The 19,409-nt window shown below is 42.3% G+C and overlaps 1 protein-coding gene across 4 annotated transcripts in view; it reads right to left on the bottom strand.

The window, feature by feature from the left end:
• Positions 1–19,409, bottom strand: part of SPRED2 (sprouty related EVH1 domain containing 2) — a 58,259-nt gene that overhangs the window by 13,805 nt on the left and 25,045 nt on the right. For 2 of the 4 annotated variants that reach the window (XM_014254706.2, XM_005525410.3), the window contains exons 2-4: positions 11,678–11,855; positions 10,158–10,326; positions 7,564–7,628 (exon numbers count right to left, since the gene is read on the bottom strand). In XM_014254706.2, coding sequence (XP_014110181.1) covers positions 7,564–7,628; positions 10,158–10,326; positions 11,678–11,855 — 412 coding nt within the window. Of the gene's footprint in view, positions 1–7,563; positions 7,629–10,157; positions 10,327–11,677; positions 11,856–14,535; positions 14,630–19,210; positions 19,293–19,409 lie in introns of those variants that run through there. The other 2 variants (XM_014254708.2, XM_014254707.2) reach the window with 2 other exon arrangements.

Raw genomic sequence — 19,409 nt, 5'->3', positions numbered from 1 at the left:
TAGAAAAGGCCATTTTCTGCCTTTGTCAAATTTTCAAGCACCCTGAAGCTGAAAGAAAGGCCTATACACTTCAAAGGCTGACTGCATAACCCAGATTAAAGAGGGAATCTAATGGAAAGCTGCAGTCATATCAACCATGTATTTTCAAGGTAAAAGCATACATTTGGTCACAACACACCCCCATCAACACTGCCTCAGCTATCCTGGCATCTCCTCCTTGTCTCAACTGAGGGATGAACTTCACAGTAGGAACATGAAGGAGGAAAATGCCACAAATCCTAAACCAGACACAAGTGCAAGAACCATCTTTCTTGTATCCCCAGCACAGCAGAAGTCTTGCAGAAGGTGCTGTATCCAGGGCCAGGGGTACGCAATGAATTTCAGGTGGCACCATGAACACTGGTGGGGTGGCAGAGGTTTTTTGCCTCTTGCTCAGCCCATCAGCCAGAGTTTCCCTTGAGCCAGCAGTTCTGCTTTTCCAGCCCTACAGCGAGCTGGCTCCAGGAGCTAAACCACCGGAAAAGCATTCACTTTCTTTTATAGGGCTAGTTTTTGGTTCACTTCCCCGGGTTGGCTCAGCACAGAGTCAGCTGTGCTAGGAAAAGGGGGATGGAAGAGCCCGTCTCTGCTCAGGCTAAAGATGCATCAGTCAAGTTGCATCCCTCAGCTGTGGTTTCATGTAGGTGCTAAAATAACTCCTGCAACCCTAAATCCTGCTCCCCCACATCAACTTCACTCCTGGCATGACTGTGCTGCAAAAGCAAGGTGGGGGAACTGAGCTGGCTGGAAAATAACTTGCTTTTCATAGCCATCTTAACTCAAATCAGGTCCCCCTTACATAATACCAAAGAAATGCCCTGGGAACCATGGCTGAACAAAAGCAAAAGTAAAAAAAAAAAAAGTAAAACAAAAACCCCAAAAAACCCCTTTCCCCCTCTGTTTTACTGTATGTTAAGAAAGAGCAATTCACTCTTGGTTGTATTTTGCTTCTGACACATTTGTGCCTTAAATACACAAATGCACTACAGCATTCATTTCCAGATGAATTAAAAGGGAACACACTCATAAACAGCTTCACACTCTAACTCATCATATTACAATATGTACGGATATCATATTACTATGATATCATAGTAAGTATATTACTACACAGCCAAATTATTTTTTCAGAAGACAAGCATGCAGCGGTGAGCCTTAGAATATCTGACAGCAATGCAGATACTTTCTGTTTATTAATTTGTCCTTCTTATTTGTAATTCACTAAGAGTGAAACAGCACCAAAGCAACTGAAATTCAGTCCATTTGGGCATTGTGCTAAAAAGCCAATTCCTGATCTGTAGTAAGAAAAGCATGCTTATCTATCAGAGAGTGACACAAAAGCAAAAAAACCCTCATGATAAATACAATAAAGCAATACATAAATCACGCAAGACCCTTACTCCCCCTCCTTTCTTTTAAAGGAAGCAAACAAATCTTCAAACTTTCTGCTATCTGCTCCCCTGAGCTCTTCACTTACATCTTATGAATCTGCTATATACACAGGAATAAACAGATTTTATGTTCTGCGTAGCTCCACACCACAGTAATTTTTACATATCCTTCTGTCCAAATGACAGGTTATGAGCAAGGGTAAAGCAAGCCAATCTATAGGCTGAAGTACATAGTAATTGCCCCTACATTTTTTGAAGGACTTAAGGAAAAGAGCAGCTGCCTTTCCAGATGATACCACTTTCAGTGACAATAGTATTAAATTATCAGTGAGTACAGCCTGCTTGTATTGGCAGAAAGTGCAAGAAAATAAATGGGTTAATTTCCAGCACCACTTGAAAGAAACAAGAGATCCTGAAAGAAAAGGAGAAATACAACACTAGAAAATAAACCTGACAGCCAGAGAAAAAACTTTCCACTTGACCTTCCCTACTGAAAAATCTCTTTCAGCACTGGTATCCATTCCCATTGAGTGATGTGAATTTGTGTGGGCAAAGTTAACCTGAAGGCAGGAAAAAAACCCAAACAGATAAGAAGCAGACAGCCTTAAAACTGGTGGATAGTCAGGACCTTTTTAGGTTTTTGAGGGAAGGATTTGAGCCTGCTGGTTTTTCTGTGTGTGAATTTCTCCCTTCTTGGCAAGTACTTTTTTTTTTTCTTTCCCCCCTTTAAAATCTGAATTAGAATAGCTGTGGTTTACAATGCAAGCCCAAAATCCAGACATCAGAGGATGTGGCTAGCAGCAATGAACCCTTTGGCTGTTCACACAGAGCACAGCTGGCTGCTGGGCAGGAAGAACAGAAGTAGGGCCACCATGTCCTGTCACTGTAACAATTGTAACAATCCCCTTGTTGGTCTGCTCAGCCCCACAGAGCAAACAAGGTGGATTCGCTTGAGGTGACAGCCCCATCGTTCCCACAGAGAGCTGTGCGCCTCCAAAATGCATTTTCCCCTTCTGCTGCTTGAGGACAGCATTAAGAAAAAGGAAATTGCAAGCTCTTGCAGCTGCTCAATCTCTGAGCACAATTTCTGACTGGAACACATCTTGCAACTCAGTGTTGTTCTACTCTCAGCAACATCATTTTCCATAGAGGGCTGGGATGAGAGGATGCTCCAGCATCCCACAGAATTTACAAATATATTCCAAAGTATTTGGACTGGGTTTATACTGTCTACTTTAAAGAAAAAAAAGACCCAGTTGCTCTTTAAAAGAACCATCTGAATGTGAAACGACCAAGCCAACAAGAAAAATTAGATTTAGTGTTTATCTAACTAATATAAATCTTATAAATTTTAATAGCGAGGCTGTAACATGCTTGAAGCTCAGAAGGGAGATGAAAATAGACAAAATGTTTCAAGGAAAAGCAGGGATAAATCTGTTTATTTAATTAGGAAGGAAGGAGAGATGCAAGGGGGACTGTAATGCAAATATCTGCCCCAATATGCACCATCATTCTGGTGGAGAAGATGTAATTGTGTCTGTCTCTGAAATGACTGTCAGCAACAAACTTCCTAACTCAAACACCCCCGAGCACAAGAATCCACGTCTCACAAGAAACAGATAGAAGAGGCACACGATTGCTCCAAACACACAACTTGTTAGTGAAAACATGAGTCTGAAGACTCCTGCTGGAAGTCCAGAAAGAAAAGCAGTGGCAGCAAGATCTGTCCGCATCACCATAGTGAAGCTGGAGAGTATTTCCCCCATCTTGCAGTTGGGGAACCAAGATAAGTAAGCTTTTAGCCAGGAGACAGCAAGAGAAGCAATGGATCAAGTGTGTGCACCTTGAAACACAAGCTGTTGCTCAACCATGCACCTCCAGATCACACCTGTTTGATCTGCCAAACTCTGAAGGTCTCATATTGAACAAAAACCAGGATTAAAAAAAAAAAAAAAAAATTATTGATTATATAAAATACCTGTGATTTTAACATGAATATCAAATCTAGTATGGTTTTTTTGCTGTGTTCTCACTTACATTTCCCTTAAAGCAAAAGGAGACTGCAGTCATTTTTAAGAGTCACAAACCAGAACAAACATGGGAGCTGCTGCTCCTCCTGCCAGTGGGTGTCTTTTCTTTAGCACTAAAGCAGGCACAAGGCTGAAGATTTATCTGAAAAACACATGAGTGGTGTTTCAGCTGAACTGGTCATAAGGTTTCAGAACAAACACCTCTGCTTTTTCAGATGGGATGCTAAAAGAGGCCATTTCAGGCACTCTGCAGACTCTGGAAGACATTGACCTTTTTTCCTTGGAATCAATTCACAATTTTCACTTCGTGGTCATGTGGGATTATTATCTGTAATTGAAAGTAGAAGTGTAGATTAGGGAAAAAAAATTTACACAAGGACTCAATTATATGGCAAATTCCGTGGCTGAGGAACTACATTCAGTCTGTATTAAGCCTTACTTCTGAAATGAATGTTAATTAAAGAAGGCTCAAGATGCAGGCTGGATGGATGAAGACAAACAGAACAATCTGAGCCCGTTGCAATGACAGCGTTTCCCCCAACGGAGACAGAACGGATGGCCAGTCTTACTCAGATTGCATCTCTTGAGAGGACGATTTATAATGTACAAGACAGAAGAAATTTATTTGCTAACATATGGAAAACATTTATGGGCTTTTCAGAGGATCTGAAACTCAAGAAACACAACTACATATTGTTAAAACTCCTAAATGGAGATTTTATTCTAGAAAGAAGCATTTTTCAGCTCGAGGCTGTGACATTTAGTTCTATATACTGTTGTTTCCCGCCCTGTCAGGTATGAATTTCAGAACAGGTTGTTTGCTCTAGGTCTAAGCCACAGGAGAAGTATTAGCTGGCAAAGTCCTGTTTTTGAAGATATAACCCATGTTTCAGAAAGATGGATGGGGAGCTTCTGCCATAGTGATGGGGCAGGATGTTGCTGCCCACGTTATCATCTCGGCTCTGCAAGTCACAGTCATGGGAGGAGACAAGGCTACTGACACCAAGTGAATGCCCCCACAGCCACAGCTGCAGATAATTCAAAACCCAAAAAAAAAGTCCACCTTCTGATACAAGAAAATACAATACAAGTGGTCCTCCACTAAGCCATGCAAGGTCAGAGGCTGCAGGAGAGCTCTACCTCTGGGGCAAACCCTCTCTTCCCCGCGGAAGTGATCTGCTGGATGCCAGGAAGGGCTGCACACTGGCTGAGGAATACACAGAATGGATGATGCACCAGTCGCACACACAAAACTACACATCCCACAGAGCTGGAGCTAACAGGATCAGGGGCTTTACAGAAGCCCTGTGTCAATCAACAGCCAACAGCATATCGGGGTCAGGGCTTGTATGTAATGAGGGGGGCTGGTCTAAAGCTGGGAGCATTATGTTGGGGCAAACATCTGTGCGCGATGAAGTCGGGGTGGCTGGCCACAAAGCAGCCCCAGAAATGTGAAGTTTTGGGCCGCTGTGTTTGAACAGACTGAAACATCTTCAAGAAGAGCGGGACCTCGGGCCAAATATTTGAGGCAGCAGTGCAGCAGCAATGGCTGAGATTTTCAGAGACGGGTAAATGACTGATTAAATGACTCAATCATGCAGATGCTTTTGAAAATTCTGCCGCACGCAGTTAAGTTTATTCATGCATGTGTGGGAGAGGGGGAGGAGTGTGAAGATTTTAATAACTACCTTAGGAAATAAAAAAGAACAAATGTACTTTCTCTTTAAAACAGAGATAAAAACCCAACCAAACCCAAAAAATCCATTGCTGTGTCTGAATAAGAGTTTACAGAAAGTTGTAGAGAAGTTTTGTGCGGAAGGATGACCAAATGGACTATGATACACAAGTCAAAAATATGTGCAAAGAAAGAATGGAGCAGAAGGGTAAAAATAAAACATTTCACAGCCCTATCAATTTCTTCCAGTTTTAAACTGCTCTATGCTTCAGTGTGTTATTTCTGGCTTATGCAGTCTTCATATTTCACCATAACCTACCAGAAAAATAGGAAGTCGAGAGCTTTGAAGAGCTTAAGGACTGCAGGAAAAGGAAAGACTTCATCCCAGGAAAACAAAGACATATTGGGGAAGGAGATGTCCCCAAAGCCCTATTTTTAGAATATGACAACACATCCGCCCTGGTGTGCCATCTTGACAAACAACACCATGAGAGGTCCCATCACCAATGAGGTCCCTCTTGCACTCTGGAAATTACAAAACCCTGCAGAAAGCACCGCCAGGCAGGACACAATTCATTTCCCCAGGTCCCAACAAGATGTCAACACTGCTGAGGTTTCCCTCCTTGCTAATGATATTGTGCAGCTTGTTCCTCCTTCTCCATCAGGTATCCTACCCATAAATGTCTGCATGGGAGGGAGTCTCCTGCCACTTCTCCAGGGTCAAGTAGGTGGGAAAAACCTCCTGCAGCTCTGGCTCTTCATTTTGAATGCAGGAGTTGGAGTGATTTTGATGCAGCTGGAGCAGGATTCATCCGACTTTTTCAATGTAAAACACCACCTACTTAAAGGCAACAAGTTCTTCCTCCTTGTAAAAATAACTCTTTTGAGTTTAAAAGTCAACACTCAGCCACAAGATTAAGCTTGTGGAGAAATTCAGGAGCACTCCCAGGTGCCTAAACATCAGCTAGTAGGATTTTAGCAAAAATATACTCTCTTTGTCTCCACAGGCCACTCATCCCTGCTTAAACATTGAGTATTCCAATGTGTAACCCAGTGAGAGCTGGCACACGCCCATCCAAGGCACATTTTGACAGTCATCCGCTTTCTGGTGAGCACAGAAGAGCTACACACACATCAAGAGTGACTGTCCATCCCCAGCAGAGCACACAGCTCGTCCAGTGAATTTGGGAACAAAGCAGCACGTACTGGTAAAAAGCTCTGGCTCCACTGGTGCCTCCCCCGTTTGTCCTGTCCCAGTGCCTATAAATCACTTCTGGCAGGTAGCTGGGAAGCAGCTGCTAATGATAGTTCTGCTGCAGAGTGCAGGAAGTCACCTTTTAACCCTGCCTGCTGTTGTTTGTCTCCCTGAGCGTGACAAAAGGACAGATGTGGACAGCATGCCAGCCGCTGGGAAGATCCGGTCAAAACTCAGCAGGGAATCTGACATGGTCCCATGCCAGTGCAGCCTCACCCTCAAAAAACACCTTTTGGCTTTGGATGCTTCCTGGGACTCATTTTCAAGCAGCCTGATGCTTGTACTGATTTTTTTCTCCTTCAACTTAAAAATCCAGGGAAGTATCCCAAGGACAATTCTGAGTTTGGTGGTGCTGCACTGAGGATATTCCACCTTGCCCTTTCCTGCTATCCGGCCCCGCAGCACAAGGAGGGCATTTGTAAAACAACTAATATGTGCACGTGGGGGTTGAATTAAGGTGAGCAAATAACTTTATTAAGAAAGGAGTATACAATGTGAGCAACTTGTTTCCAGCCCATGGAATAGTCCTAATCAGAGTCACATTTTCACCTAGCAAGTTTTATTTTTTTAAACTTCTTAAGTTTCTTTTTGAAGTTACTAGCTTTAGTTTCAGCAAAACTTAATACATTTTGGACAATAGAAGGAATCAACCTCCAAGAGCTCACTCCTGTTTAAGTCACTGCTGTTTAGACAGATGCCACACTGCTGTGTCTTCCTCCACCTGAAGAACACCTGTCTGAACTTTCTATATTCCATGTACAGGTGAAATACCTTTAAGGTTTGCTTGTTTACAACTGTGATTCAAAACCTTATTTCCTTATTTACCTGAGTAGCAGTCCCCTTGCTAACTACCTGAGTTTGCAGGAAGCTTCTTGAGGACAGAGAGAAGTATTGGCAGGTGTGTGCACCAGCTCAGTCTAAGCCAAAAGAAACTCAAGGGTGATTATTTCCTCCCTTCTAGCCCCTGACATCCCCTGCTCTGACATGCTTTTCACGTGGCAACAGGAGGCCTAACATTCTATAGAGGATATACTTCCATCAAATAAAACACACCCAGTGTCCAAACATGATGGTGACTGAACGCTAACCCTGAGGCATAAAATGAAAAACCCTTTCTAACTGGACCATGTAAACCTGAACATAAGAGAAGGCCCTTGGGTGACATGAACTTACAGTGAAGACATCGTCATCGCCGACCTCAGCCTCGTTGTGAAGGGTGGACGAAGAAGTCGTAGATCCTAGATAAAAAACAAAACAACAGCTTTTTAAACACATGACATTTCCATAAAACTTTTTGGTTTTTTTTGAGGCAGTTAAACATTTAGATTCTCACAGGTTTTTGTGTTGTACATGCGTGGAAGAGTGGCTCAAATTAAGGAAGAACAACCCATCTGCTGGTAGCTGGGTTGGAGAGGTAAAATCTGAAAAAGTTCCTTGAAACACAACTGTGTGGCTGCCAATGCTAATTAACAATGATAAAAATAGCAGTTACCATTTCCAATTACAGAAGACTAATTTCTGAAGAATGGTAAAGCTATGTACTAATCAGTGCTCCAGGCTGATTCTTAGCTGTCAAGAAACCACGTACAAGTTTTCCTTCACTTACTCCCTAAATCTGGAGGGGGAAGGGGGTGGAGGGGAAATAACCTTTAATTTAAAATAAAATGAACCTCACTTTGACGATGGAGAGTTAGATGATGTTTTTTCCTTTTAATTCTGGAAGGGGGCCCTCACCATTGCTGGACTTGACACCAAATTTATGCTGTACCTAAAAAGGAGTGACTCCTCTCCCAATCAAGATCCCAGACCCAATTCCTGGCTAGCTTCATCTACCCTAAGGCTGCCAAGGGGGGTGGGTGCAGCAAGAGGATCTGTTGGGGAGGAGAACCCTCAAGCCAAAGGTCTGTTTTTCTGATGGAAGCCCACTGCTAGACTGAATTATGTCTGCATCACATCCCTGACCAACACAGCAGAACAGTTTGTACTGCCTTCATTCTGGAAATCTGTTAAAATAACCTGTTTTATATAACGCTATTGGCACCAGCCTTGGCTGCTCTCAGTTGCATCATCACGAAGATGTGCAGAGTTAAGTGTGAAAGCCCACTTAAAACACTGAGTAATGTGGAAACATTTGTGCCATTTGCTACATTAGCTTAAAAATTAAAAAAACCCCTGAAGCTCTATGAAGCTGCATAGGGTTCTTGTACCTGTGCCCCAAACTTCTGATCCTACAGGGAACAAACTATTGCTTAAAATATCCACAATAAAGCAGTGACTTCATGAAGTGAAGTCCTGAATGCACACTTAGTTGTGCTTAATATTACCTGCTGAATTTGATCAAGGATGTGAACAAAAAATGAATGATAAATGAAATCCGCTGCCCGACGCTGTGTGTGCATGAGCAAGTTATTGTTTTTCATTCAGAAAGCCTTATTTGGAAGTTAACGAGGAACACATTCATGAGGATCAGCCTGTACTGTTAATGGGATAAATATAGATTTGCTGATTTTGAATATCTGAGATGCAGCAGAACTTGATTTTAAATACCTCCACTGTAAAATGGATCAAGAAGAGCAAAACAGGAGTTGCCAAGTATTGTCATCTCCAAAATACTACTCAATACAGCTGAGTTATTATCTCCTTGAAACTTTGCACAATCCCATACCACTTACATAAAAGATCACTTTTATGACTCAAAATGCTTCACAGCTTTTTAACAAGATGAAGAAAGAAGAATGTCTACCTGTACTTTCTTGATGTTAATGGCACAGAAAAAAGAAAATGAACTGAGAACATCCTTCCTCTAACTGATGAGGTTTTTACCAGCAAGGAGCCCTGGGGGATTAATTTTCTCCCAATATCTACCATGCTCATGTTAAAGCAAGGACAGGCCATACAGAACATTAAGCTGTCTTATGGAGCTGATGTCCTCAAAAAGAATACACACCTATACATACATCTGAGTTAGTATCTTCAGAAAATGTACCATCTGTATATAAAAATATCCTGGCCACACTGGAAGAGAAGGCAAAAGGCTTTGGACTACTAAGTCCCTACATAAAGCAGTATGGCTAAAAAACAAATAAAGAAAAAAAATGCATGAAGAATCAAATTTCATTAAAATAAAGTACAATTGAATTATAGCTGTATTGTGATTGCCTGATCGCAATGAAATGTGAAAAGGAAAAATTTATGACAACTTCAAAGCACAGACAATTCAAACACATTTTTTACAGAATTAAAAAAACAACACCCCAAAACACAACAAAGTCTTCAAGAACTACCATTCAACTAAGAGGATGCAGACAAAACTAATTACTGGAAAATAAAATCAAAACCAAACTCGAGTTTTATTCAACTCCAGGCAGGAATTAAATCCTATGACTTAACAAAGATTCAGTAAGATGAGATTTGACTGCAAATTAAGAGCCTGGGCTGTTTGAGTTGCCATTGCTAGTGTGAAATCCAAGCCTATCAAAAAAAGCAGTAACAACAAACTTGATGAAAAATAATAGGGAGAAGTCTGGACAGACAGGACTGAAAAATACTTGACTGAAACACCTTATCTCCTCTAAGGGATGAGAAAACTAAATTCTTAAAAGCTGGGGCTTGCTCACTGTAGGATAAGCGCCCCAGGTGCACTTGGACACGTGCACAAGAGACCTCCAAGCCCAAGAACTGATTTTAAACACATCCCTCTTCTCAGCTCCCTGACTCAAACTCCTTCCCCCCTCTTCCAAGGGTGGAAGTGTCCATCCCCACAGTACCTTCAATGAGGTCCTCGATGGCTTTCCTCACTCCTCTGTCGAAGGCTCGAGCGTCAGCAGGGCTCTGAAAAGTGAGCCCGAACTTTCTGTTGTCAACTTTCCAATGGTGAAAGGTGGGGTTTGCCTTCGTGTACACCAGATCCTTCTTCACAAAGCACTCCAGCACCACCTGGGAGGGCATGAGCCCCGAAAGAAGAGCAAAGTCACTTTCCCCACCCCAAGGACACAGCCAACACCGTCTCAGGCCGGACCCAAAAAGCAAGCCAAGTCATGCCTTGCACAGGGGAACATCCTTCCCTACCAAATTATGACTAATAAACACCAGACACTGTAATTATTCTCAAAACCATTGCACATTCATCTTTTGCTTGTGCTTTGAGAAGGTGCTCGTTCCCTACCCCAGGAGCATTTTTTAGACCCAGCACGGCACAGGTTAAGCTAGCAGGGGGCTCAGGAGGAAGGAGAACCTCTTCCCTCAATAATTTTACTCAACAGAAACTTTATCCACCAGCAGCAGTTTTAGGAGGTGCTGCAACACTCCCCTCACTGTTTTTAAATTGTTCACCCCCAGCCAGACACTCATCTCAAGTTCTGCTGTGCCAAAAACCATCTCTAGAGTGATGCTCAGGGACAACAGGAATGGCTTGTCATGTCTTACTCCACCCCTCAAAACCATAAGCATGGTTCCCAAATAATGTCAAAAAAAGCATCCTAAGCAAAACAGCATTTCAAAAGACAAACCATAATTGAAACAGCTTTAAAACACCAGTCTTTTTGAAAGCCAAGATCATTTCTGACTCAAAATAATGCATTTTTTGAGTCTGGAGGAAGTGCTGCTTTTAAGCTAGCCCGTATCTTCACAGGAGTGCATTTCAGAAGAATCAAATACATAAAAACAAGATAACAAACTATAACATTTCAAGTGGCCCCTGGAAATCAGGAAAAGGCTTTATTAATTTGATTTGTGCAGGGATAGAAGAGAGCTCCTTTTTAGATAAACAGCTACCAGGAGAAACTGAGTGTGTCAATTCATAAGAGACAACTTGTCTTCATATTCTCACTCAGCTTGTTCAAACCTTGAACAGCACACAGCATAAATAATTCATGGCCCTTTTAAAAGGCTTGCTCTGCATTACTCAGTGCAATGTGACTGGCTTCATGGGCTCTTTACACTTCAATTCACTTCTCACTTACCCCCGCACTAGGTCTAAGGAAAAAAAAAAAGAAAAAAACACAGGTCCTCTTTCATTCAAAGGGGATCTTTGCACATGGATGTCAAAAATGCACCTGCTCCTTCCAGGTGGCATCACACCAGCCTAGGTAGCAAAAGATGTCAATTCCAGATGAGGACTGGGTTTGTTTTGTCCGATCTGGTATTATTTGCACATGTCTGTTTTTTATATATTTAAAAAAAAAACCAAAAACCACCACCCAAAAAACTTGCACAAGAATACAATAGCAATAGATTTGGGATAATTCTCATTATAAGAACAGACAAAAGTTGAATTAGGGTCTATTACCAGTTTGTCTTTCTGCCTTTCACCATGGATTAGAAATCCACTTCTTCCATTGCCCTCCGGGTACGTGACCTTGCAGACGCCAACTCTACTGAGACCGCCTCCTTCTTGCGGCAACCATCCCCCACTGGAGTCATCTCGGGTCATAACCACAGCTTTGACTCGCACAATATAGCTGTCACTGCAATGGCAACAAAACAAAAACAGAACCTTTTGTGAGCATCACTTGCATCGCAGCAGTTTTTCTTGAGGGAGGTATTTAGACGGCGCTGCGCTGACCCCAACGGAGCGTTTCTGCCCGGGATGGAAGTCCACCCCTGTCATGGATGGCCTGGAACACTCCAGCCACCATAAGAAGGAGACCTCCAAACCTCAAGGAATGAACCTGCCAGGTTTCCAGATGTCAACACACAGATCAAACATCCCATGGTCCCTGACATTCTTTGCCTCTAGCAGCTAGGGACAGGGACCAAGAGGGTGGGCGACCCAGGCATCACCCCAAGGCCAACTCCCACATTGGGGCATCAGGTCTCCAGTGTGCTGGAGAAACACATGGAACTCAAATAACCTCCAAACAAAGTGTTTCAAGGTTTCTGTGATCAAATTTGTGAAGTGGGCTTTGGAAGATGACACTCAAACTCCTCCTAAAACAGTTTACTAGCATTTCATGGGGTTTTGAAAGGCAGAGCATCAAACCTCACAAGAAACTATTCTGGAAGCACCTATGATCTGGGGATAATCCAGATGCCCACCACAAAGATTCAGAAGAGCCCCTCCAGAGACTCTGGGCCTCCTCCTGTACCCTTTCCACAAAGCAACTGTTCCATCATCTACTGGGGACATCACCAGGGTCATTTGGAAGCAGAGAAGCCCCTACAGGACGGAAGCAAAAGCCACGCACCTTGCATGGAACATGCAACAGACTGCAAGCTGAAACAGGCTGTCCCCAGCACAGAACTGCTGGGCAATACCCAAATTCGCTTTTCTGTCCTCGTGCTGACACTGCATCACTGCTGCTCATCACATGCTGGACACCGATTAACACTGGGATGCTGAGGACAGTGCCAATGGCTGTGACACCCTCACAGGGAAGTCACCATGTGGATGGCATGGATGGCAGCCACGCACAACCACGGCGCTGTCAGCTGCAGAGCTGCTGAGGCACCCAAAGGTGCCCACAAAGCTGCTGCAGGGCACTCAAACCTGGGAACATCAACAAGGGCGAGAAAGGGGACGTGTCAAGGAAGTGCCCAGGGATTGTCCATCTCCAGGCCACCAGGTGACCTCACCAGGAGAAAGAAGATCAACACACAGAGAGCTCCAAAACGCAGCCTTTCAAAATGACAGATATCATCCTTCATGGAAAGAAATTCCTCCCTGTATCGATATTTTACCAGCATCCTGTACAGCATGACAAGCAGTAGTAGCTTTCTTCATCCTGCACCAGGTAAAACTGCCTCATTTTCAGACTATTTTTGCAGCAGTTCAGGTGCTAACACTTAAATTCCAAGCTTCCCTTTCTCTAACACAACCAGATTTAACATCTAAGCAAGCAGCCTCACAGACCCTACCTGAAGGCAGTTTGAGGACAAACCAAGAGAAGCAGTGAGCATCTTCTGGGATCAGCTCATCTCTTCTGCAGCTACACAGATCTCACAGAACACATGCTGCCATTTTCTCTTCACAGCCTTTATTTTATGGATATGCCAACTTTTTTACCGGACAGCAGTGCACAGATGCTGGAAGTTCAACCCCTGCTGTCCTAAGTACTTTGCACTGGCTGATAAAAAGCTTTCCAATCTGATACACGGCCACAGCTGACACACACAAGGTACTCACAGAACTGAGAAACTATGTTTTTCAGAATATTTTTGCCCAAATCCTTAAAGCAGCTTCCTGGAACAGTAAACAGGGCAAGTGTGCCTATAAATGGATCCAGTTACCTTTTGATTTTTTAATGAAAACCCGTTTGTAGATTTTACAGTGGCAACTATAATCTCCTGACTTCCTGATACTCAGAAACAAGCAAAATACTTCAGCTAATTTCCTGCTGTGCAAAAATTGAGCTGCTTCCATCCAAGACAGTTTTTGTTTCCTTCTCTGTACCTTTCCCATATGGTCTATAAGGATTAGCAATTAGCAGATGAAGTAAAAAGAAAGCCAACTATACATTTCTACATCTTTCTGCTATTCCCCAAGGATCCTTTCCGGACTTATTTTTAGCTCTCCTCTGAAGTCAGAGCCGCTCAATACGACCTTCCCTCCTATCCTCCCGCAAAAGTCATCCACAGAAACTGCTGCTTCTCCTTCCACACTTGAAAATTGCCACTGGCATTACAGCTTCCTGCAGGATTTACCATTCACTTTTATGGCAGCAGTTGGAGCCTTTGGCTGTCCCAAAAGCAATGCTGCCTTCAGTTACTTTGCAGAAGCTGTCCACTTAAAGGAAAATTAAGCAAGAAGCAGCTACTCAGTATTTTATGATTCCTGACAGTTATTTACACATTTTCATCACCTCTCAGTGAATCCTTTAGGCTCATAATTACATTTGAGTATTAATGGATAGCTATACATTAAATTTAGTCGCCATGGCTATCCCTGCCCATTATAACGACAATCTGGTGGGGCACAGAGACACATGGATTTCCTCTTCATATCCACATCTATCCATGACCTATGGCCCTTACAAACTCTGCCACCACATACTGAGAGAACACCACTTCCACTGTGTTCTTCCCATCCTGAAGACCAACCTCCTCAAATATATTAAGCCAGAAAAATCTAGTTTCCATCCCCCTACCACTGCAAGACGACCTCTGTTCCCCTATTAGACAAGAGCCTTGTCCAGAAGAAGGGTTCACCATTGGCAGGGCAGGCAGAGCCCTGGCTCCATTAACATAATCCCTTGGCAGGCTTTCCTGCACGATCAAAAGTCACCAGTGACGCTGAGCTCCCTGCAGAGCCCAGTCCCCACTCCCACTCCACTCTGCTCCAGCCACATTTCCCAAAGCGCAACCTGTGCCAAAGGACCTGGGAAAAAAGAAAGGGAAGATAAAAGGAAATGAGGTGGTTAAGGGTTCTGAGGGCTTGACATCTTGGTTTAATCACTGGATTAGGACTCAGAAGCTGCACATTGAATTTTCAAGGCTACACACAGCTTCCTCCAGCCTTCTATCTAAATCCTGCCTGCTGCTTCCATCCACAAGCCTAGAATAGGCAATGCTTCTTTCCCTCATGCCAGTGTTGATAAATACTTGGGAGGTACTCAAATATTTCAGTTCCATATAAGGGTTTCGTTTCCTTAGTGTAAAAGCTGTTTATTTTCTTTGCTATTTAATTTTACGCGACTGCATCAAGGCTCTGGCTGGTTCCAAGTATTCCAAATCCTGAGGAGCAAAGGAGTGATCTACAAATCCCATGTGTGTGCCACTGATGAAACCTTGGTGCACCAGAGTAGCAGAACAACCACATTCAAGCCATCCACCTGCATTTCTATCATGGTAACTGCAATTTGACTCTTTCACAAGAGATGGTTAATGAGGTACATGGAAATATTCGGTCCATTACAATTAATGACGTACTGATAGCTAAAAATGAAACAATTAGAGAAAACCCCACAGCAGCCTTAGTTCCCCTTGTTTTATTGGATTCTTGAAACTTTTTAGACTACTCTAACTGTTGGGTTTACAGCCTACGCTCTATGCATTTCATGCTAACTATTCTTAATTGTGCTCTTAAATGCTAGCTTAACCCCAAAGATTTGTCTTCAACAGCCTTAAAAGCTTAGAAAGAAAGTATCTGAAGGGATTACCCAGCTGCATGGCAGCCAGCCAGCATGTTCCAGGGCTGCTCCAGGTTGTCTGCCTGCCCCACCCTGAGTGAAAAAAAAGAAACAGAATAAACTTGGGGAGTAGTAAAGGTAGTGCCGAGAAGCACGTGTTGTTTTTATTGGAAGGAAAAGAGAACTCTATAAAAATTATAGCTCGTGGGTATGCATATATATCTATAAAAGTAAAATAGAGTGTGTGCATGTATAATTGCTCTTCCGGAGGACACAGAGTTTTCCTAAACAAGAAGTGACTGAATATTACCTCTGTCATCACTGAACCCTGGTTTCGGTATCTACAGTCCAGCTCACAAAGCATTGGTGTGTCTAAGAGACAGGTGACACTTGAGGCTGAGAGAAGTGCTGTCCCCTACCATGTACACATGGGGATGCCATCATCCTGTGCTCTCAGACATAAACCAAATCATCTCCAGCAACACTAATGGGGGAAAAAACCATGAGCCCCTTGTATGGCTGCAATCCTGCATCCAGGACTAAACACGAAACAATTCACTCCTTAATTAAGGCTTTAATTTCACCACTGTCTTCATAAAAGGAGGGTCAAAGTAGACAACTCCCTTCCACCAGCTGCTCTTCTTTTCCACTTTGCTTCCAAAGCAGCAACTGCAAATACCATCTGAGATGTCTAAAAATCCCAAGGCGGGGGGGGGAAGTAGTCCAACCCACTGCATTTACTATTTTTTTGAGTCACATTTGGCATCTAAAACACTTCCCAGACACCTTCTATAACTCAGTAACATTTTTCCCTCTAGCCAAGCTGACCAAAATACAAGCTCATAAACTTCCACACTATTGCTGCTGTAAGGCACTTTGATATTTTCCACCCTTCCCAACTCTACAGTTCACAAGGCCAGGAGAGATCCAGGTCTCAGAAAAAAAGTATCTGCATATAATGGGTTCCAACATTTTGGACTTCAACATCATGGTCTTTTAATCCATGCATTGACATTCCCAGATCCCAGGTTTCAGGGAAGAGCCAAAAGGACAGCAGGAGGCTGCTAATGCAACAGCAGCAGAGGTCAAGCAGTTCAAGCACATAAACACAATTTAAACTATTTGGAGCCAGACAAATGTAACTTTATGATTACTGGGGCACAACCCGTCTCTGGCTGACCTGGATGTATTTCACAGTGCCAGGTTTTTTCCCTGCCTCAGCAGCTCCAACAGCTGGAGTGAAAGGCATCGCATTCTGCCCAGGTGATTGCTGCAAGTTGTATTGTGATGCTCCTCTCTGCAGTTCCTCCCACAGCCAGAAAGCAGGGACATTTTGGTGGAAGACATTAAAAGCTGCTATTTTTGGAGTCCCACTTCCTTGATCTGTTGGTTGGTTCGTGAACCTTCTAGCAAGGGTGATGTATCTGCAGATTATAACCAGCATTTTCTTCCTCAAATCTTAACTTACCCATTCATTTGAAACAAAACTTCTGAGTGTATGCAGCTATAGCAAATGAAGTTGGTATTTCCATACCACTTAGATTTCCAGCAGGTTTGAAACTTTTTCATTAAGTATCACCAAGAAAAAAAGATACCTGTGTCTCTCTGGCCAGATCAAATGTTAGAATGGAAGAAGAAAACCATGGAAAACCTTCCAAAAATTTTTCTTGTCCTCACCTCTGCAGCATACCAGGAACAAAGAACCACTATATCTGTAACCCAACTCCTGTATAACCAATTTGCAACCTGTATTTTTCTGTTTTTCATATCAAATACCACCAGAATAAAGGGGCACCTGGGAAATTTTAGTTTCCACACAGCCAGAGTAAATACAAACAATTCAGTCTCCACTTTCCTTGCTCCAGAGATGCTGATTGAGCCTAGAGCAGCCCCAAAGGCAAAATGAAGAGGGGTCAGGTCCCCATAGCCAGTGCTTGGCAAGCCTGGGTTTGCTTCCAGTGCTGCAGCACATCCAAAAATCCTCCATAGGAAAAACTAACAGCAGTTTTGTTTGGTTTTTCTTTTTTTTTTTTTTTCCAGAAGAAAAAGGACTTCTCAAAAAACCAAGACACCTGCAACAACCCAGCCGCCCGCCTCCACATCTCCCTTAAATGCCGAGGCAGTGAGGAACAAAGGAACCCTTTCACCAAAACGTTTGTTCAACATTTAAGGCTGATTTTATTGAGTTTACAAGAAACAGCTCTATCCTAACTAGCTCAAATGGGATTTCATAATCCCGTAATTAGTTCAGATCCTTCCAGGAAGTACATGAAAATTCATTCCTGAAATACATACATGCATACATACATACATATATATATATATACTCAAAAATATACATATTATGTAGTCCTGCATGGACTAAATCCGTTTTTTTTGGCCAGCATATCCTTTCCTATGCCAAACTTGCCCAATGATCCCCACAAAGTGCTGTACACGTGGGCAAAACCTCAAATGAACTGGGTGCAGCTTTTTAGGGAAAAAAGGTGGCTTACAAGCATGCTGATAGGTAGGCAAACAAAGATCCACTGATGCAGCTCAAGCACATGGAATTTAAGGTCTCTTCCCAGAAATTAGCTTATTACACAAACAATATTGAATTAAAATGACATTTTAATGGTATTGGGGCAGATTAACTTATGACTTGTGTCTGTATTGAAGCATTTATGTAAAATTGTTGAAACTGTGTTAGAACTATCAAAAGTCACAGCAAATCTTGTTACAAAAATACCCAAAACAGTGTTTGATTTTTTTTCCTAAAAGGCAGCCATGACATCACTGGGACACACATACTAATGACAAAACTTTTAATGAGCAACTGTTCAATGAAATTTCTTAAAAAAAGACTTCCCTTCAAATTTCTTGAATAGATCAATTTTGCAATAAATGGTTATAGGTGCACATGGTAAGTCTTGAAAAGTTAAAAGGGACAGCATAATATATTTGAATAACTTGCCCTGCACCTCTCATGCAGTACTGGCAAGAGTTACAGCATCAAGTCCTCCTACTTTTGTGCAAAAGTACAAAATATTAACAGATTACAAGGAAGATAATTAGCACTATCATTTACATTAATGAGTAATAAATTGTTATTGCATGACGGATGTTATTTGTTTTATATTACGTGTGAGATAAGCAAAAATCACATGAAAGTTTAGCCAGCCAAACAGGTAGATTCTTAAGATCTGCATCCTGAATTGATTCCCTGCACCTCAAAGAAATACCACAACCAAGTTCTACCCTAATTTTTTTCCTAAAATAAACTGACCATAAGCACTCCATTACTGCTATCCCTATGTTAGCTAATGAACAGCAATAGTTAGCAAAAAAAAATCTCAACTGGAAACCACAGAAACTGCATTCCATAAAAATGAACATGTCTGCAGACAAGCATATACAGAGTATTCCTGTAAACGCCAAGTTTACAAAGAAAAAAAACTTTCTCCCAATGGAACTTGAATTTTCCCCCACTCTCCTCCATTTTGATCATTCGAGACTACAACTATATTTATCACTCTGTAAACATCCTCAATGACATGTATTTTATAACTGTGAAGAGTAGATAATATTTTGCAAATATTGAAAAAATAAAACAATTCTGTGACTCGGTTCCAGCTGGGTCTTTATCAGAGGAGGGGTAAGGGAGTAAGCAGGATAACTGCAGTCTAAATCTAAAGGGTTTTCATCTTTTGCCAGATAAATGAACATAAAAAAGAAAAGAAGACATTCTTGGCTATATCAAAACCAGCACTCACATTGTTTTTGCCTTCAACCTTTTTTATAAATCCCCTACTCCATCATATGTCCATAGAGAGGGACATCAAGGGAAGCAGCTTCCCAGGCAGCATCTCTTTTTCCTATTGGTATTTAAAGAAAGGGTGAATGTTAAACCATTAGTTCTGAAAAAAAAATAAAAATTACATATAACCATAAATGAAAGGCTGTGTTTCGCAG

The sequence above is a fragment of the Pseudopodoces humilis genome, chromosome 3 (genome assembly GCF_049639895.1).
Source record: "Pseudopodoces humilis isolate 2021_Gansu_Grassland_sample_001 chromosome 3, ASM4963989v1, whole genome shotgun sequence".
NCBI classification, from domain to species: domain Eukaryota; kingdom Metazoa; phylum Chordata; class Aves; order Passeriformes; family Paridae; genus Pseudopodoces; species Pseudopodoces humilis.
This window is presented reverse-complemented; position numbering and strand designations above follow the sequence as displayed.